This window comes from Prinia subflava, chromosome 3, assembly GCF_021018805.1.
Source record: "Prinia subflava isolate CZ2003 ecotype Zambia chromosome 3, Cam_Psub_1.2, whole genome shotgun sequence".
Classification (NCBI taxonomy): domain Eukaryota; kingdom Metazoa; phylum Chordata; class Aves; order Passeriformes; family Cisticolidae; genus Prinia; species Prinia subflava.
In genome coordinates, this window is record NC_086249.1 from 25,350,381 (window position 1) to 25,367,995 (window position 17,615).

The 17,615-nt window shown below is 41.3% G+C and overlaps 1 protein-coding gene across 1 annotated transcript in view; it reads left to right on the top strand.

Moving 5' to 3' along the window:
• Positions 1–14,917, top strand: part of PRCP (prolylcarboxypeptidase) — a 28,266-nt gene extending 13,349 nt beyond the window's left edge. The window contains exons 2-9 of the mRNA XM_063394447.1: positions 2,579–2,719; positions 3,804–3,905; positions 4,227–4,408; positions 5,099–5,256; positions 5,863–6,035; positions 7,184–7,348; positions 8,500–8,687; positions 12,939–14,917. Coding sequence (XP_063250517.1) covers positions 2,579–2,719; positions 3,804–3,905; positions 4,227–4,408; positions 5,099–5,256; positions 5,863–6,035; positions 7,184–7,348; positions 8,500–8,687; positions 12,939–13,143 — 1,314 coding nt within the window. The 3' untranslated portion in view covers positions 13,144–14,917. The remainder of the gene's footprint in view (positions 1–2,578; positions 2,720–3,803; positions 3,906–4,226; positions 4,409–5,098; positions 5,257–5,862; positions 6,036–7,183; positions 7,349–8,499; positions 8,688–12,938) is intronic.
• The last annotated feature ends 2,698 nt before the right edge of the window (positions 14,918–17,615 follow it).

Sequence of the window (17,615 nt, forward strand, 5' to 3'; positions counted from 1 at the left end):
CCTCCTTCCTTAAATTCCTCCTTCCTTAAATTCCTCCTTCCTTAAATTCCTATTTTTCTCCCTCTTGGTTTTGAAAGACAGACTCACTAGAGCATTGTGATTTTGCAGTTTGTTTTAGGGAAGTAAATTTGCAGATCACATCAGAGGAAAACTGAAATAAATCATATCTCTAACGAAAACTAGCCATATATTTGGAAAATGTGTGCATGTTGGAGTAGCACTCTTGTAATTTTCTAGCTCCTGTGAAATAGGAGTAGTAAGATGGGTTTTAGAATCTGTTCTGTACAATACCCCATTAGATAAGCTCAGCCGGGTACCAAAAATTTTTTCTTTCTGTGTGTGTGGGTTTTTTTTGTTGTTGTTGTTGTTTGGTTTGTTTTTGTTTGTGTTTGTTTTTTGTTTTGTTCTTTTTGTTGATTTTTTGGTTTTGCTTTACTTTTCCCTCTGCACTCTTTTTTGTCTGTTGCATGTTAAGCTGCCTCCACTGGCGTATATCTTTGTAGTTAGGAAAGTTGAATACTTTTTGGGCTGTAGTCCTCTAGCTGGTACTTTGGCTTCAGGCAGGAAGTGTGCAGAATCAAGGTCTAAATCTAAATATTTAATTTTAGATGATTCCATAAAAGACAAGCAGGACACATGGGCCTGTTTCTCCTATCTCTGGCAAGCAGCCTAACAAGAAATTTTAAATAGAAAAATAATTTATCTCGTTTACAAACAGACATGGAACAAAAGATGTGTTAGTTGTACTTTCTCACAGTGTTGGAGTTTATCAAACCATACAATGACTTTTTAGATGTGCCCTTAACTGATTGTTCTCTTTAATTGTCCCAAGGTCTTATGACCAGAGACTTTTTCAGTTGGTGACCTTGTTCTGCCTTTCTACATTTAATCACTCTTAACAGGTGAAACTAAAATTAATGACTGTGCAGATGAGTTGGCAGCATGAAACAAGCCCAGTGTGTGTTGTCAGTGCTGAAGTTCAGTGAAAGAGCCCTTGAATATGCACATGATAGCCTCACCATGTACTTATGAGTAAGGAGCAAACTGCCTCCCTGAGGAAAACTGTGAATGTACATTAAATAGTTTTATTTGGGTCTAGAAGCAGTCACTGAAGTTACAGAAGACAAAGACTTTGTCTCTCATGTCTGTCCAAGCCATGCCCCAACCCGCATCTGCTCCTGCTGTTGTAGCAGTGAGCTGCAGCACACGCGTCCTCCCACCTGAGTCCAAGAGTGAGTAACCTTTGAGGGAGTTCAGAAAAGACATTGTGCAGCAGACTGTACATCTGAAATGAGTTCCTGTGCTCTCTTTGACCCAAAGCAAATATAAGTGCCTGGTGTAGAGTAGCTGGATCCTGCAGGCCAAGCGGTAGGCTTTTCTGAGTTACTGTGATAACAGCAAGTGCTTGGATTTGGGTGTGAGCTGATGCTTTTCAGCCTTAACTTGCAGATGTTCCCAAAATAGGGAGTGTGAAGGTTTGTCTCCTGAGGCATCTGAGAGGTGTGGCAGAGTTTGGGTGTGAAGGGAGATGGATGGGCGAGCACAGATCCTCAAGCCAGCAGATGTCAGGCTGTTACCACCAGCAGGAACTATGACAGGAAAAGGTGGATTGATGCGCTGATGAAAGTCAGAATTGGGAAGCTACAGGTCATCTTCAGCTGAAGAATAAAAGTTGTGAAGAACAGTGAACACATGATAATTAAATAGGATAGGTGTGAAGTAATTCTGTGGTTTGGTTTATTTTATGTTTCATAGTAAAAGCCTGTATGGGTATTCCAGAATAAGATTGTGCCTATGCAGGGAGTTACTTGTAAAAGCAATGGATAAACTTGCCAATGTGGATGAAGTCTAGGGGAAGGGTCCAGGTGGATGGTGAATACAAAGCAGCATGAGTAAAAGCTGGAAAAAAATGACCTTAGGAATTGAATTTCTAATGGGGGAATAAATCTAACACTGTGGGGTTTGGGTTAAGTGGTATGATGTATATAGGCTGGCAGTATGTGTAGAGCAGTGGTAAGCAATAAAAACACACTTTCTAACAAGAATATGTTTAAATTTAATTCTTGTGCCAGAAGGAGGAGAGAAAGAAAAGGTGAGATTTTTGTTGGTTTTTGTTTTGGTGTTCTTTTTTGTTTAGTTTGCTGGTTTTTTTAGTTTTTTGTTTGTTTCTTTCTTTCTTTCTTTTTTAAAGAACTAGGATAGTAGGGTTTTCCTGAGACTCAGAACATCCTGTGATGACTCTTTTTACTTGTTAATACAGTTTTATTGCATGAGGTACTTTGTGACCTCAGCAGATTTGTCTGACTTCTTAAATATATTTAGAATATCTTGTGTTAAGTAGGATGCTATGAAAAGGGCATGGATTTTTTTTCTTAATGGTTGAAAGTAGCATTTCTTCTTCAGTATATACAATATATATAATTTTGACTTTTTTTCACAAAGCAGAAATAATTTGATGAATTAGAAATATAAATTAATTTAATGACTTTTTTTGTCTGTAAGTAACTGCCATCACTCCCAGTGGGCTCCAGGATCAGTTCTAGCTTTCTGATGATGTTGGTGATGCCTGTCCTTACAGATCGATCACTTTGGATTTGATGAAAATCGCACATTCCAGCAGCGGTACCTGGTGGCAGATCAGTACTGGAAGAAGGACAATGGGCCAATCCTGTTTTATACAGGCAATGAAGGGGACATCGAGTGGTTCTGCAACAACACGGTACGTGGGAAACAGTGGGATTGCAGTCCTACCTGCCTGTAATGGCACCCTGAGAAAGTGGGGAGGAACAGGAACACAGGCACAGAAGGTCGTTGAAAGATAAGTTTGTAATGATTGCTGTGGTTGATATAGGAGGAAGAGGACGGTTAACACAAGCACAGAAAAAGTTTAAGGGGGTTCAGGGTCTTATCTGAAGCCCAAACAAACCAAAGGGAGACACTTGTATTAAATTTAAATTCCTGGAGCAGCGAAGAAAATTTCCGGAGGAAACACCATAATTGCCCTGAGCTAACAATTCGTAAATTTGGACCAAATTAAACTTATCCTAGTACTTTAGATTCCCCAAGTAAAATGGAAGGTTTTCATGTTTGGATTTTTGTTTCTCTATTAAGAAAAATATGAAGGGAGCTGGAAATCAAAGCCAGATAGTTCTTGTTCTCTGCAGTACCCGTGGAAGTTTTTGTTTCCCTGACTAATACAAATTCAGAATGGAGTGTGTGGGCATTTTTCAGCCATTTCAATACAAAGTCCAGTAACATGACAGGAGGTGGCATATGCTGAACTCAAAGCCATCGAGGACAGCTTTCATGCTTTGTGCTGCCAGCAGATGATTTCTGTCTGCTTCTTCTCATAGCAGGTGGTAACAAACTGTTATCAACAAGTAATAACAAGTTGTACTTATTAGTTGAAAATAACTATATTGCAATGCTCTAAATTATTGCCTATTGCCAAGCAAGTGTTGTGTTTTCTGTAATGTAGTCCTAGGACAAATGCATGCTTTTCTCCTGTAGCTGTTTTTATTTCCTGTGGATTAAACTCATGCTATAGGAGTTCTGCTGGAAACAAGGATATTTGGTATTTTGCAGCATTGAAATATGCATACTGTCCTTCTCTAGGTTGATATCTGTTCTGTGTGTTTTCTTACTTAAGTGATACCTTAAAACCAAATTGCACTTTTGTCTTTCTAGTGGCATTTTGGTAGTGGTATCTTTCTAATCAAAGAATTGGAATACACTGGACTGAAACTAGAGACTTTTAAACAAGCTGAATCAATTATTTTCAGTGTCTGTTTTCCTCCAACCAGGGTTTTATGTGGGATGTGGCTGAAGAACTTAATGCCATGTTGGTATTTGCTGAACATAGATATTATGGAGAATCCTTGCCCTTTGGGAATGAGTCTTTCAGTGTAAGTGTCATCTTTTGTCTTCCTCATAACTGCATTCCATCCAAACATAATTCTGCGTATTTTAATTCTTGCCAGGGCAATGAGTGTTAACTTGAGTGAGATGTCACTTTTTTGTAACTACCAATTCTAGGGTAAAAAAACCCAGAGGTACAGATATTTTTTTTAGTCCTTCAAGTGGCACCTGCAAAGAATATTTCATTTGTTTTCAGGCACAAATCTAGACCTGTAATCTTAGCTGTAGAGCTGATTTTATCTGTAGCTGCTGTGGGGAAGCTGCTGGAAATCACTTGTGCTGTCCATAACTTGCCTTCTTCCTCTCAGGATTCCAAGCACCTCAATTACCTGACCTCAGAACAAGCTCTGGCAGACTTTGCAGTACTTGTTGAGTACCTGAAGACGAGCATTGCAGGAGCCCGGCACAGTCCAGTCATAGCTATTGGAGGCTCTTACGGAGGAATGCTTGCAGCCTGGTTTAGGATGAAGTATCCCCACGTGGTGGCTGGGTGAGTGTGCTCCTCCTGCTTCAATAGAGCAGGCATGTGTTACTCTGTGCTATAAATATGCTCTGGGAGAAGTACCATAATTCAAGCTGGCTTGAATCTTTCAGTACTGGGAGAAGGAATCAAGTTACTTTGAATTTGGGAAGAGACACTGTTTGCCTAACAAAGGCAGCTGTATGTCAGCAGGTACTGGATGGTGTATTTTGTCAGAGTTATCTGTTAGACTTGTGAAAACAACACATGAACAGTGACTCGGCACCTAATTGGTTTTTTTCGGGTCTCCAGACTTCCTGATGACTTTAGGCAGCTCTTAGTTCTCTTCAATACACTAGTTACCCTCTTGGAAACAAGCTAGAGGGTTTATTTTCATGGACTGGGCCTCTCTTCATTTGAGTTTACACAATGCCCAGTGAGAAAGAGCTAACTGATAGATAAGAATGAAAAACAATAAAGTAATTAAGTCCGAATTTCTACCTCTTGTATTTGCTGATATTGTTGTACCAGTGTCAAAGACTTACATCCTCCAGCAGCCTTATGCATGCAGACCTGTGGAATAATTTTGCTGCATTATGATTAGTTCACCTAGAGCACGGTGTCCAAGCTGAATTATAAATGGTGCTTAGATAGTGGCTGTGGGGATGATATGGGAGACCATTTTGCAGGGGTTCAAGATCTTTTTATGTCCCTTTGCAGAGCTCTGGCAGCCTCTGCCCCAATCTGGCAGTTTGGTGATTTGGTTCCATGTGGCACATTTTTCAGCATAGTGAGCAATGATTTCAAAAAGAGTGGCCCAGGCTGCTCAGAGAGCATCCGGAATTCCTGGAATGCTATTAACCGCCTCTCCTCAACAGGTAAGACCTCCCCAGTGCTTTTTCAAAGAACAGAAATGATCAGGAGTGTGTTATGACTTTCACCTGTGTGTGTCGTGGGTTTTTTGAAACTCTGCTCCTAGTACTCAGAACTGCCTGATGAACCTAGCACTGCTTGTAAATGCCTGTTTTGTTGTATCACAGCCTTCCTTCAGGCCTGGTGGGATGCAGAATCCAGGTCCAAACATTCCTAAGGTCAGATAAGAACAGACTTAAGATCAGAACCCCAATACTTATATTCCTTCTGACAAAATAGGCCAGATAGTCATTAATATGAAAGAAGTACTTTTTGCCAACTGAGGCATTCAGGAAAAGAAAATTACTGTAGTCACTGTAGTCAGTGATAGGGACTCAGTTAGACTTGAGGATCTTTTTCAACCTAACTGATTGTATGATTATACAACTAACTGAAAAGAGGTTGTAGTGAGATGGGTACTAAAATTTGATCTGCTATGCTTGTATGTGTGTGGAATAGTTTCACTGAATTAGTTAGACTAAGTGAAAATATTTTTTAGTAGCAGCACAACTGATGTATGTGTTAATGGTCCAATATACTAAATATTGTTTTATCCATTTTTTTTATTAAAGATACAGGTTTGCAGTGGCTTTCCAAGACATTTCATTTGTGCAGCCCCTTAAAAACTCTTCAGGATGCTGCTGTATTGAAAAATTGGCTGAGTGAAACATGGGTAAACTTGGCTATGGTGGATTATCCCTATAAAGCTGACTTCTTGCAGCCTCTGCCAGCTTGGCCTATACAGGTAATTTAGAACCAATGTCTTGTAGAATTAACTATTTGGTTTAATTAATTCTCTCCTCCTCTCCTAGCTTGCACTTTTTCCTGTTTTTTTGGCTCCATAGGAGCTGTGTGCAGAGAAAAGACAACCAAGATAGTATCTTGTGCAGGAGCTGGTTTGTTGGCTAACTGCCACTTGTGGGTCTAATAGGTTATATCAACAGCCCAGGAGAAAAAAGTGCCAGTTCTTATTCTTTTAAGACTCTGACTGAATTTCCCACAGAACTTTGGATTACTGTGTAAGGCAGGTAGGATGTAAGTATTTTAGGCAGTGGTTAATTAAAAAACAAAATCTTTCCCTTGTGTAGAGCTGTCTGATGGAGGAGAGATGGAAATTCATCTGTCCTATGTGACTGTCTGCAAAGAGCAGGATAAACACCTTGAAAATTATTTCTCCTTTTTTATCAGTCTGAAAGAAACAAGAAACATGCTCACCTCCACCACTGTCCATGTTACCTTTGTTTAACTGAGCTATAAGCCTAACCCAGAAAAGGCCACTACCCATCTGGACTATACTAATAGATAAAATCTGATTTATATAAGCTGTTAAGATACTTTCTTTTCTGAAACAGTAGCTCTATTATGACTCTGAGGACAAGAAAGTGGGGGGCAAGATGTGGACTTGATGATCTTGGAGGTCTTTTCCAGCATTAATGAGTAGCTGGATATATATGTATGTATGTTGTTTAAACAGTTCTCTGTTGTGAGCTACCTACACTAAACTGCAGGGAACCCCAGTCTATACCTGGAGCTTCTCTGTTATATATCTCTATGTGCTGTCTTTAATTACAGAGGTACTAAATACTATTTATTAAATATAATCTATATTAAAGTATGGGAAATGGGTTGAAAAATTTGGTGAATGAAACATTAAGGTGGCGCTGTTGGGGTTTTAAAAAAATTAATCAGGAAATAAAAAGTTTCAGGTTCCTCATGGTAGCATGCACTACACTTGTGATACTGCTTTTTGTGATAATCAGGATATGTAATTTCATAGATGCTTTCTGGAAGTGGTCTGACTGTACTTGGAAAAGAAATAAATATCCTACCATGTGTCATGTATTAGTATTTAATTCCTATAGATTGAGACAACTTCTTCTATTGTCATTGCAGGAAGTCTGCAAGTTCTTGAAGGATCCCAGTCTCTCTGACAATTTGCTGCTGCAGAATGTTTTTCAGGCAGTAAATTTATATTACAATTATACAGGAGAAGCCTCATGCTTAGATGTGTCGCAGACTGCAACGAAGAGTCTTGGTGAAATGGGTTGGTACTACCAGGTATGCTCACTCATCTTTATAAATTGCAAGTCAGTGGTAGTTTTTTGATCTAGAGCTGATGAGATTTGTCATTTAGCTGTCAACATCTTGTGCCAGATGTATTGATGTACTGATGACAAGTGTAGTCACAAACCAAGTATGACTGTAGTGGGGAAGGCAAAGCAGAAAAGAGAAGCAGATTTCCCAGGAGGTTTAGATTGTATCTTCATTATCTGTCTGCTTGTTGAGTTTCAGCTGTTCATATAGACTGGAAAATGATGTACAGCAGACAGTTGTAAGTTGTGTACAGCAGTCAGCTGTATGAGGTCTAACAAGGCCAAGTGGTAGGTCCTGCCCTTGGGTCACAACTACCCCATGCAGGGCTAGAGGCTGGGGGCAGAGTGACTGGGAAGCTGCGTGGTGGAAAAGGACCTGGGGGTGCTGGTCAGCAGCAGCTGGACATGAGCCAAGGTGTGCCCAGGTGTCCAAGAAGGCCAAAGGCATCCTGGCCTGGCTCAGCCATGGTGTGGGCAGCAGGAGCAGGGCAGTGATTGTCCTTCTGTACTCAGCACTGGTGAGCCCACTCTTGGAATCCTGTGTTCAGTTCTGGGGCCCTCACTGCAGGAAGGACATTGAGGGGCTGGAGCGTGTCCAGAGAAGGGAAACGGAGCTGGGGAAGGGTCTGGAGCACAAGTCCTGTGAGGAGCAGCTTAGGGAGCTGAGGTGTTTTGCCTGGAGAAAAGGAGGAGGCTGAAGAAAGACCTTAATGCTCTATACAGCTCCCTGAAAGGAGATTGTAGGGAGGTGGGATTTTTTTCTCTTAAGTTACAAGCAGTAGAATGAGAAGAAATGGCCTCAAGCTGCTTTACCAGGGGAGATTTAGATTCAATATTAGGAAAAATGTCAAGCACTGAAACAGGCTACAAGGGGGAATGGTGGAGTCACCATCCTGGAGTTTTTGAAAAGATACTGAGCACTTAGGTATGTGGTTTAGAGGTGGACTTGGCACTTTTTGGTTTATGGTTGAACTCAGTCTTACAAGGTCTTTTCCAATTCTGTAGTAGTTAGCAGTAATTACTGATCAAGTGCTGTGTGAGCCTTCTATTTAAAATACTGCAGTAACAGCTGTTGGCTGTTCTCCTAGGAATACACTGACCTGCCTGTTCTTTCAGGCTTGCACAGAGATGGTGATGCCCTTATGCACAGATGGTGTCCATGACATGTTTGAGCCTCAGAAGTGGGACTTCGATGCACTTTCAGAAGAGTGCTACAGGATGTGGGGAGTGAGGCCTCGCCTCTCTTGGATTCTTTCTATGTATGGGGGAAAAAACATCAGTTCACACAGCAACATCATCTTCAGGTAAGCCTTGTTTCAACTGACAGTGTAGTGTCTTTCCACCAGTATGTGTTTCCAGTGTAGAGGATCTGGCCCAAGGAGCAAAGGGGTTTGTCTCCAGCTTTCTAGCTGAATAAATGATGGGCCAGCTTTGTGTTGCTGTTGAGAGTAAAATGGTCAGTTTGCAGTGGCCAAAGAAGCCAACTGTTCTCTTACTGCCTGTGTGACTCTAAAAGAAGAATCTGGGCTGGGATTCTGCCAAACGTCTTCTTTCCATGTGGATTCCTTCTTATCTTGTGGTGAAAGTCCAGGTTTCCCATGCTGGTAAATTCCTACTTTTATGAACCCAAAGCACTGTTGCTTACACATAAAAGGAAAGTCTAAATGACTTCTAGCTGTAACACAGAATCTTGGTCACCAAAATTATTGCTCTGAGTGACAGCCTTGTGAAGGGGCTGGCATGGCATTCCTTTTTCCCTTTGATACAGAAAAGAGAGGAAAGTGACTTTGGGAGTTTTTCTAGTACTGCCAACAGTTTTTTCTTTTAGTGGTATTTAGACAAGTTTCAACAAACTTGTGTAAGCTCCAAATACAAAGTTGTTTCTATTTTAGTAAGGAATAGTGGTAATACAACAGAAGTTTGTCTGAAACACTTTTTTGTATGTGTACAAGAAGTGAAAGAAATATTTCAGTCTAGCACAAAGAACTAGTCCATGCTGCTTGCTCTCTATTCAGCCTTCATTTCCCTGATTTTTAAGATTAAACTCTGCTGTCTCTAAAGGAAGGTTTGTGTGGTTTTACTTATGCTGTGAGGTGATCCAGGTGAGTACTGTCTATCCATCAGGTCCTTATGTAGGAGGGAGGTGTTCCAAAACCCACTGAGGCCTCAGGATTCCTGATGTGCTGTACCCATTGCCCAGTGTGGGAAGTTCCTCTGTGTTCTGGTTAAAATTTTCAAGGCCTTTTCATAAAACACCTTGCCACTTCTACAAACCAAGCTCAGAATTAGTCTTTTGGTTGTGGTACATAGGTATGCATTTTAAAAGTAGAAAGTTCTCACTTGAATTGGGGATTATCTTCTGGATCACAGCTGCTAGTGTCAGTCTGTTTGGCTGCAAAGGCCTTTTGCTTTCCTCTTGTTTGCCTCTTGCTGTTTCTGTCCCAGCAGGATATCTACTCTGGAGTGAGAAATCCCACCCTTTTTTGGAAAACTTTTTAATAAAAAAAAAATGTTGGTTTCACTTAGTTTCTGCAGAGTGTTGCTTATTTCCAAGGCTGCAGCTCTGTATGGTAGAAATCTGCTTTGTAAGCGATAGACAAGCAAACAAATCTAAATAAGTGTTTAAGAATTTATGCCAGCTGAAGGAGCTGGAAATGAGAAAAGCCTGAAAGCAACCAAATGAATGTTAAAGTAGTGCTGTACACACAAAGCTTTTGGATCTCAAGCTGGGATGTTTCTCTTCAAACAAATACATTGTCAACACTGTACATTTTATATAAGAGCCTTTTATCCTCAAACACTGCAGAGTGCTTTACAAAAAACATCCCAGTGTTTACCAGGGGATGTGGCTCCCTGTGGGGTGAAAAGGACTGTGTTTCAAGTGACAGGCAACTTGCACAACAGCACAGTGCAGGAAGGGAAAAGTACTCCATCTAAAGAGAACCACTGTAGGGTGGATTTATCCAGACACAGTGGGATTTGGCCAGGATGCTTAAACTGCTGCTGCTGCTTCTCCCTCTGTACTGTGAGCAGTACATCACTCTGCACAGTCACACTGTTGTTTGTACTGTGTGGGATTAATGCAGGGAATTCCATTGCCGTTCTGGTACCTTCCTGGAGTTATGCACTGTGTAAGTGGTTACTTAGGCTGTGGGCAGGTGGCGCTTGCGTGTCCCGGGCAGTACATCTTTATTAAAAATGGTCTGAGGAAATTAGGGGTTTCAGAACGCTGTTTCCCCTTTCCCTTCCAACAATTTTCACTTCTGTTACTGGAACATGCTGTGTATTTGGTGTGGGAGTGCTGCACAGTGGTGGGAGGTAACATTTTAATACTGTTCATCTATGTGATGACAGAGAGCTTGTAGCAGGTGTAGTGTCTCGTCAGCACTGTACTGTGGTAGTCAAAATCAGCCCAGGTTACATTGGACAGTATGAAATTTGGTGTGCACAGTCTAAAAATGGGTTTTTCTCAATCTAAATGAATCACACCTAAACAGTAGGCTTCTAAGTCAGGACACCCACATATCCAGTCCTTCACTGGCATGGGAGGGGCAGAAAGTGAAGGTTGTGTTTTAAGAGATTCTGGTGCTCTGTGCCAAAGGGGGAATAGTTAGCACTAAAGAAGGGAATGGAAGCAAAGAAGAGAAGGCAGAACAATGCATGGCTGAAGAGAAAAGGTTAGAGAAGAAAGTTAACAGGAAACATGACAATTGTGGAGGGTGGTCATGTTAAAAAAGGATGCACAGACAATGCTGCTACAGTTCTGTAAAACTTCTGAACCCTATGTATGCTGTCAAGAAAGTATAAGAATTGAAAACAGGACTAGCCTGCTGATTTTTGCGTTAGGTTTTTTCTGAAATCCTGTTTGCCTGGCCACTGCTAGAAAGAAATGTCTGACCTACTCTTTCTCTTCTTTTGCTTCTTTGGTTTATACTGGGAAAATCCTGTCCTGTGCGATGCGCAACTGAGACACATGCTTAGTTTTAACACATAAATAATTCATTCCAGTTGGAGTGATCTTAATCTGCAAAAACTGTTAAGATTTATGATTTTGTAGTGAGCCCTCCATGCCCCCTCCCTTCAAGCTTCATTTCCCAAGCTGCGTCAGTGCCTCTGGTGCCATCCTTTGGAAGGAGATGCAGAGGATGCAGCCAGAAGCTCACAGAAAAGCCTGTGGCATGCTTAGCTTCCACATGACTAGGACCAAAAGATCCAAGTTCATGTGCATCATGGGTCTCTCAGCAACTCATCCCCCCTGTTGCCAAGGTGCTCTGCTAATTCAGGTGACCTTTTAAATCCAGTGCTTTTGGCTTATTGGACAGCTCTCAATGCTTTTTGTTTTGTAGACACAAAATGTTTCTCTTGTCCTAAGTCATATATAGAATCACTGGAAGTAAAGAACTACAGACACTCAAGATACTTATTTGTTTTGGGGTTTTTTTCAGTTTTAAAACAAGTAAAATATTAGTTTATACCCCATGAGGTTTTCACTCCTGGTTGTTTCTAAAAAAGCTTTTTTTTTTTTTTTAATTCATTATTTTACTGTTATTTTCTGGTCCTGTCGTTGTATTTTTCCAGCTGCATATCTTTGTGTCCAAGGATGTTTTAATTTCTTAGCTCCTTCTGGAAATTTACCCTCTCATACCACAGCCCATCTCTGACATTTCCTTTTGTGGGCAGGTCCAGTGTTTTAACTGAGAAACAGATCTAGGTTTGTGTAGTTCCCCAAGTATATGGATGTTGCATTCTTTGTGCAGAAAGATGGGCCATGTGTGAGAAGGGCATTGCAGTAAAGGAAAATAAGATGTGGTAGGGGTTATTGGGTCAAGTCCAAAGGGGGAATGAGAGATGGAAAGCTCTCTCCCAGTTGAGCCATTGGCTTGCTCTATGGACTATTATTTGCAGCCATATCTATAGTGTAAGGAATTTTTAAAATTGATTTGGTATGAGGGGGGAGGGGGAGTAAATGGTATTAAGTTGTCATGTCACAGAGGAAGAGTCACTTTAGTCAATTTTTAAAGGGATAAAATCTTCTTTTTCATATGGTTGTTATTAAAGTCAGCGCACTAACAAACCGTTCAAGCATTTCTTTGCAAAACCAGGTTGGTACTCAGCTGAGACAGCAAAAGGTAGAACTTCCTAAAAATTCAACTCTAAAGGGTCCAGCAATTTGTTTATGGCATACTGTGAAGAAGGAAAGTGAAGTGCTTTGATTTGGGAATTTGGGCATGTTTTGGTAGAGGGAAACCTGAAACTTTTATGACAACTACAGGTGGCAGCAGATTTCTCTTGAGAGGCTTTTGCACTCTTATAGGTTATTATCTGAATTAGCAGATAATTAATGAGAAGTGGAGCCTTGCTTAAGCTGCTGAAAGCTCCATAACTCTGTCAAGAAGGTGCTTCCTAGCAGAGGGGTGGGCACAAGGCATTAAGATGGGGGTGAGGTCTGTTTCTGTTGCTGCACATGCAAAACTGATAGAAATGTCGATGTGAGCAGCAGCCTCACTGCTGAGTGCTGTGCATGTGCACCCTGATGAAACAGTCTTTCCTTACAGCAATGGTGGCCTGGATCCATGGTCTGCAGGTGGGGTGACCCAGAACATCAGCAATTCCGTCGTGGCCGTTGTGATCCCAGAGGGAGCCCATCACCTGGACCTACGCAGCCGGAACCCTTTGGACCCCAAGTCTGTCCAGCAAGCTCGGGCCATGGAGATCTGCCTCATGAAGGAGTGGATTGAAAAGGCCAGGCACAGCCACTGAGGTGGTACTGCAACAGCTGCGGCCATTACAGCTGTCTTGGCCTTGCTGGGAGTAGGGCCAGGACTTGTGATATGGTCACTGGAGCATTTCCCTCCTGCTTCCTCACCTGTGCCACAGTGGTCACCATTGCTTGTGTCCATGAGAGAGGCAGGCAGCAGATGGACGGAGAGCATTCTCACATGATAAACTCCAGTCAGAGTGCATGGATTGAGCTGCCTGCTCTGGTTTGCTTTCCTCTTCTGCTCTTCTCAAATGCTGTACCTTACTACTCAGTAATGGGTTCTTGTTCTAGGCTCGCTGCCCTTCTCCTCACTGCACTGGGTGATTGTTCCAACTGCTGGTGAATCCAACAGTGGATTACACGGGAGTGCTGTTGATGGTGGAACTCCTGCTGCCTCCAGTGTGATTGAACAGAAATCACATCTTACTGTGATGTTTGGTGGAGAGGTAGGGAAGGCCTGGGGAAACTGGCTGTGCTGTTTGTAAGGGAACTAAACAGCCCCTACCCTTTAGAATGAGTGTTGGAAAAGAAATAAATATACAACTTTTTTCCTACCTAGTTTTCCAGCAGCTTTTTAATCAGTGGATTTTTGTATTCTGTGCTGTACTGAATGGTCAGGGCTGGGCCCAGATCACTCTGCTGATAACTGGCTGAGCATGCAGAATCTGCATCAGGATTTTATTTCTTCTTTTGCAATGAGTCCTAATTCTGAGATATCTGTCACTATCTGTGATGATGGTTACCAAAGAAAACAGTATATTTTGTGTGTGTGTGTTTGTATCCCTCATAAACACTTAGCTTTTTAACATCAGTAAGCCCTTTGAAACTATTCTCTGGAAGAGCAAACGTGACACTTGTGCTGGCTACATCTTATGAAGTGACAAATAATTGGGGCTGTGCCTTGTGTGGGTTCTTCCCTCCCCTCCATTCTGTGTATTGTTCAAATTCTGCATGATCTGTTTGCTGATGGCTCTTCAATAAAAGAGTTTTAAAAAAAATTGTTTGCTGGACAAACTATTGAAAACACAGAATGCAGCTATTCCCTTGGATCAGTCTAAAGCCTGATGCTGAGCTCACCAAGCCAGGTGCACTGGGCTTTCTGTAAGGCTTCCAAACCAGACAAACTGCCCTGATTCATGAGACAACATATTTGACATTAATAAATGGCTGGGGCAGTCCCCTTGTTTTCCAGCTTTGGCTTCATTCACACTGCAGCCCTTCTTCAGAAAGGATTCTTTGCAGTTTAAAGGACAACTCCATTTTGAATGACTCAGGCAAGTCTTCGTGTCCCCAGACTCTTAAAATTCCGTCTCTGTTGAAAGGTTTTCTCAGCTTTGATGATATGCCTGATAGTTGAGTATTTTCTTAAGATCCCAGGTGGCCTTTTCTGTTTCCAGTCTCCTCCTGTCCTCTGGGAACAAAGAGAACCCAACACTGAATTTTTATCTTTTCAAACACTCCTGTGTATCTTCTTTCAATAAATTGTCTTTTTCCTCATCTAATGTTAAACATGGCATTTATGTTCAGACTCTGCTGTCTGAACATCTTGTACATTTGAGCAAGGTAATTTCTTAAAGACTCCAGAGAAAAGGCCAGATAAGAACTACAGGGCTAAAGGATGAGCTGTATAGGATCTGCCTGAAACCTGTTGGTGTTCCCGTTTTCCAATAGTTCCAATTTTTGCTGTAAATACATTCCAGACTCTTACTCATAGACTTCATAATAACATGTCCTTGATTCTTTTGAAACAAATAAAAGTTACTGTTCTTTTAATCAGTTATGTTACGGCAAAGTTTTTAGAAATACTGTTGTATCTTCTTACACGTTAATTGATGTGTGGTAACATCTCAGTTTCCTGCAGGGCAAGGAATGAGACTTGTAAGAGTTAATGTAAATTTGAGCATCAGAAATAATTTAATTGAGCAAGCAAGATCCTGGTCCAATTGTTCCCACTAGCCCACTGATTGTTCAGGATGCTACTCCAAATGAAAATTTTGGGATAAGCATTTCTATGTTGTATGGATAAGGACATGAACAGCCCAAATTAGCAGCTACTCTATATTATTAGTCAGCTTGTGTCTCCTCTCTCTCCCCTGCTGGTGAACTTACTGTCTCAGGAAACAGCTGCTGCTTTGTTGCATGGAAAACACTTTCTGGTTTCAAGCAGCATACGTAAGTTAAAATTTCATTACTCTCTCTCTTTTCACTCCTTTAATTATAAAAAAAGTTACCTTCAACAACATCTAGGACAACATGCAATTTGTCAACTTTGTTTTGTGAAATGACACTTAAAATTTTTTTCAGAGGGATTTGGTTTGTGTTTTTCTGCTTACTGGGGTCGGGGGGTGCTAATAGTCTTACAGTTCCATACAATTTTTGTCTATGAGACTGATTCAAGCGCACTTTGGATCAGGTTCTCAGTGATTGGACGAGCTTATGAATGATGTGACTTGTTTTTATGGTGTTTTTAATTGACTACTTTTTTCTTGTCAAGTTGAGGAGTCAAAACTTTAGGTCTTATTTATCTCAAGCATTCAGACTTCATCTTAAAATCCATATACACATCTCTGCTACCAAGGGACTGTCTTGGCGTTTGGCTACCTCATCTAATTGTCAGCTCTCCTGTGTGCTTTATACAGGTGAGAACGAGCTGGGCCATAACAAATGGGTGATTTATCTCTCCAGGCATATGGTGATGGGCCATACTTCATCTCAGGCTTGTGTAAATCCTTGGCTTGTGTCAGAAATTACTGGAATTTAAGACTGTATGTTTCCTACATAAAAAAAATGCAGAAGGAAAAAGAGTTAATGTTTTTCCCCAAAGTATGAATCTTAGTGGTGAGTCTGCATTTTGTATCAATAAAAATGCATTAAAATAATGTTGAGTTTCTGGAACTGGATTTTGTTTTGCGGGGACATCAATTTTTATCCTTTGGCAGATTCCAAGTTCTGCAAGTGACATTGTGTGCTTTGTACTTGACTCTTGAGGAGTGGGGGGAGAGCTGGTTACAGGAATCCTCGAGTCACACACATGGCAGTCAGGATGACAGATGGTGAGTCTGCACTCCTTTGGGAGTTTCTCACTTCAGAGCTTTGGCTGTGGTGAGGAGCAGGTGTATGAGCTGGTTGTTCTCTGTAGGTGACCACACTGAATGCAGTCAAGCTATCTATAATGGGAAAAGTCCATTTTCCTTTTGAAAGCTTTCCCAGGCAAACATGCACTTCCCACATGTCTGTACTGAGGAAGGTTGTGAGGGCAGATCTGTAACGTCCCCTGACCTGGCAAGGGGAGGTTTTAACCAAAGAGTTAATAGGGCAGAGCTAAGGCTGCAGACTCTTGGGAAGGAGCTAAATAGGTTCTGCAACTCATTTTGTTTGTAGGATAATTTAGATTTTGAAAATTATCAAATATTTCATCATCAAAAGAGTGTATAGAAAGGAATCCTCCTGGAGCATGGGTTCTAAATAACAGGAAAAGTAAGAAGTTTTGTCTCCCATGCTGTCTGTCCACCAAGGATGTTGCCAAAAATGTCATTATGCTTTAAATAGATTTCTTTTTCTGCTTGTGCTCTTAAAAGGGTATTTAGCTGTGGTGAACTGAATCTCTAAGGAATCATGAGTGACCTGAAGAGCTTTATGTAGGTTAAAGACACACATAGACACTTGGATATTTTAGCTCCTTGCAGGACTAATGGTGGAATCACTGTGCTTTTCTGACAGTCAGGAGGACACTAGGAAACCACTAAACATGGCATGAAAGAATACAGGGGATTGTATACTCCAAGCCTCCATTTTTAGCTCTCCCTTATTGATTCAGAACATCAATGTGTACTGGGTCTTACTACTGTAGCCTCTAGCTTTTGGTGGTTTTTTTAATAAATAACTTCTTTGTGTGTTTTTGAGCCAAGCCTTGGTCTTATGAAGATGACTGCAAATCTGTCTTTTTAAAGACTGTCCCTGACAAAAAAACCTAAAATTGTTTGTTTTTGCAGTGCAGGTTAGCAGAAAATGTGCAGTGGAGGAGTGGCAAAAAATATGAACTGAAGATATCTGCAGTAAATTAACAGTGCTTAAGTACTTTTTAATTTCCACCTTCTATTGTTAGAAGATTTTATAATTAGTAGACTTTTCTCCTGTATTGTTAGGATGCCTTGATTTCCCAGCACTGCCTCCAGCTGCAGGAACCTGCAAGCCTTTCTTGTTTTACCCCCCAAGCCCAACTTTATTTTACCAGCAAATCTGAAACCATCTGATCTGCATGCTCTAAAGCAGCGTCCTCCTCTGCATCCTGTCAATAGTACAAGCCCAATGAAGAAATTGCTCTGCAGCAGAGTTAGATTGCTGACACTGATTGCGCTCCTACCCCGAACCCTGGGGACTGCTTTGTCCTTGCTGTGCTCCCTGTGGGATCCCGTGGTCCTGGGGCGCGATGCAGAGGCAGCAATGCCCTCAACACCCGCAGCAGGAGCAG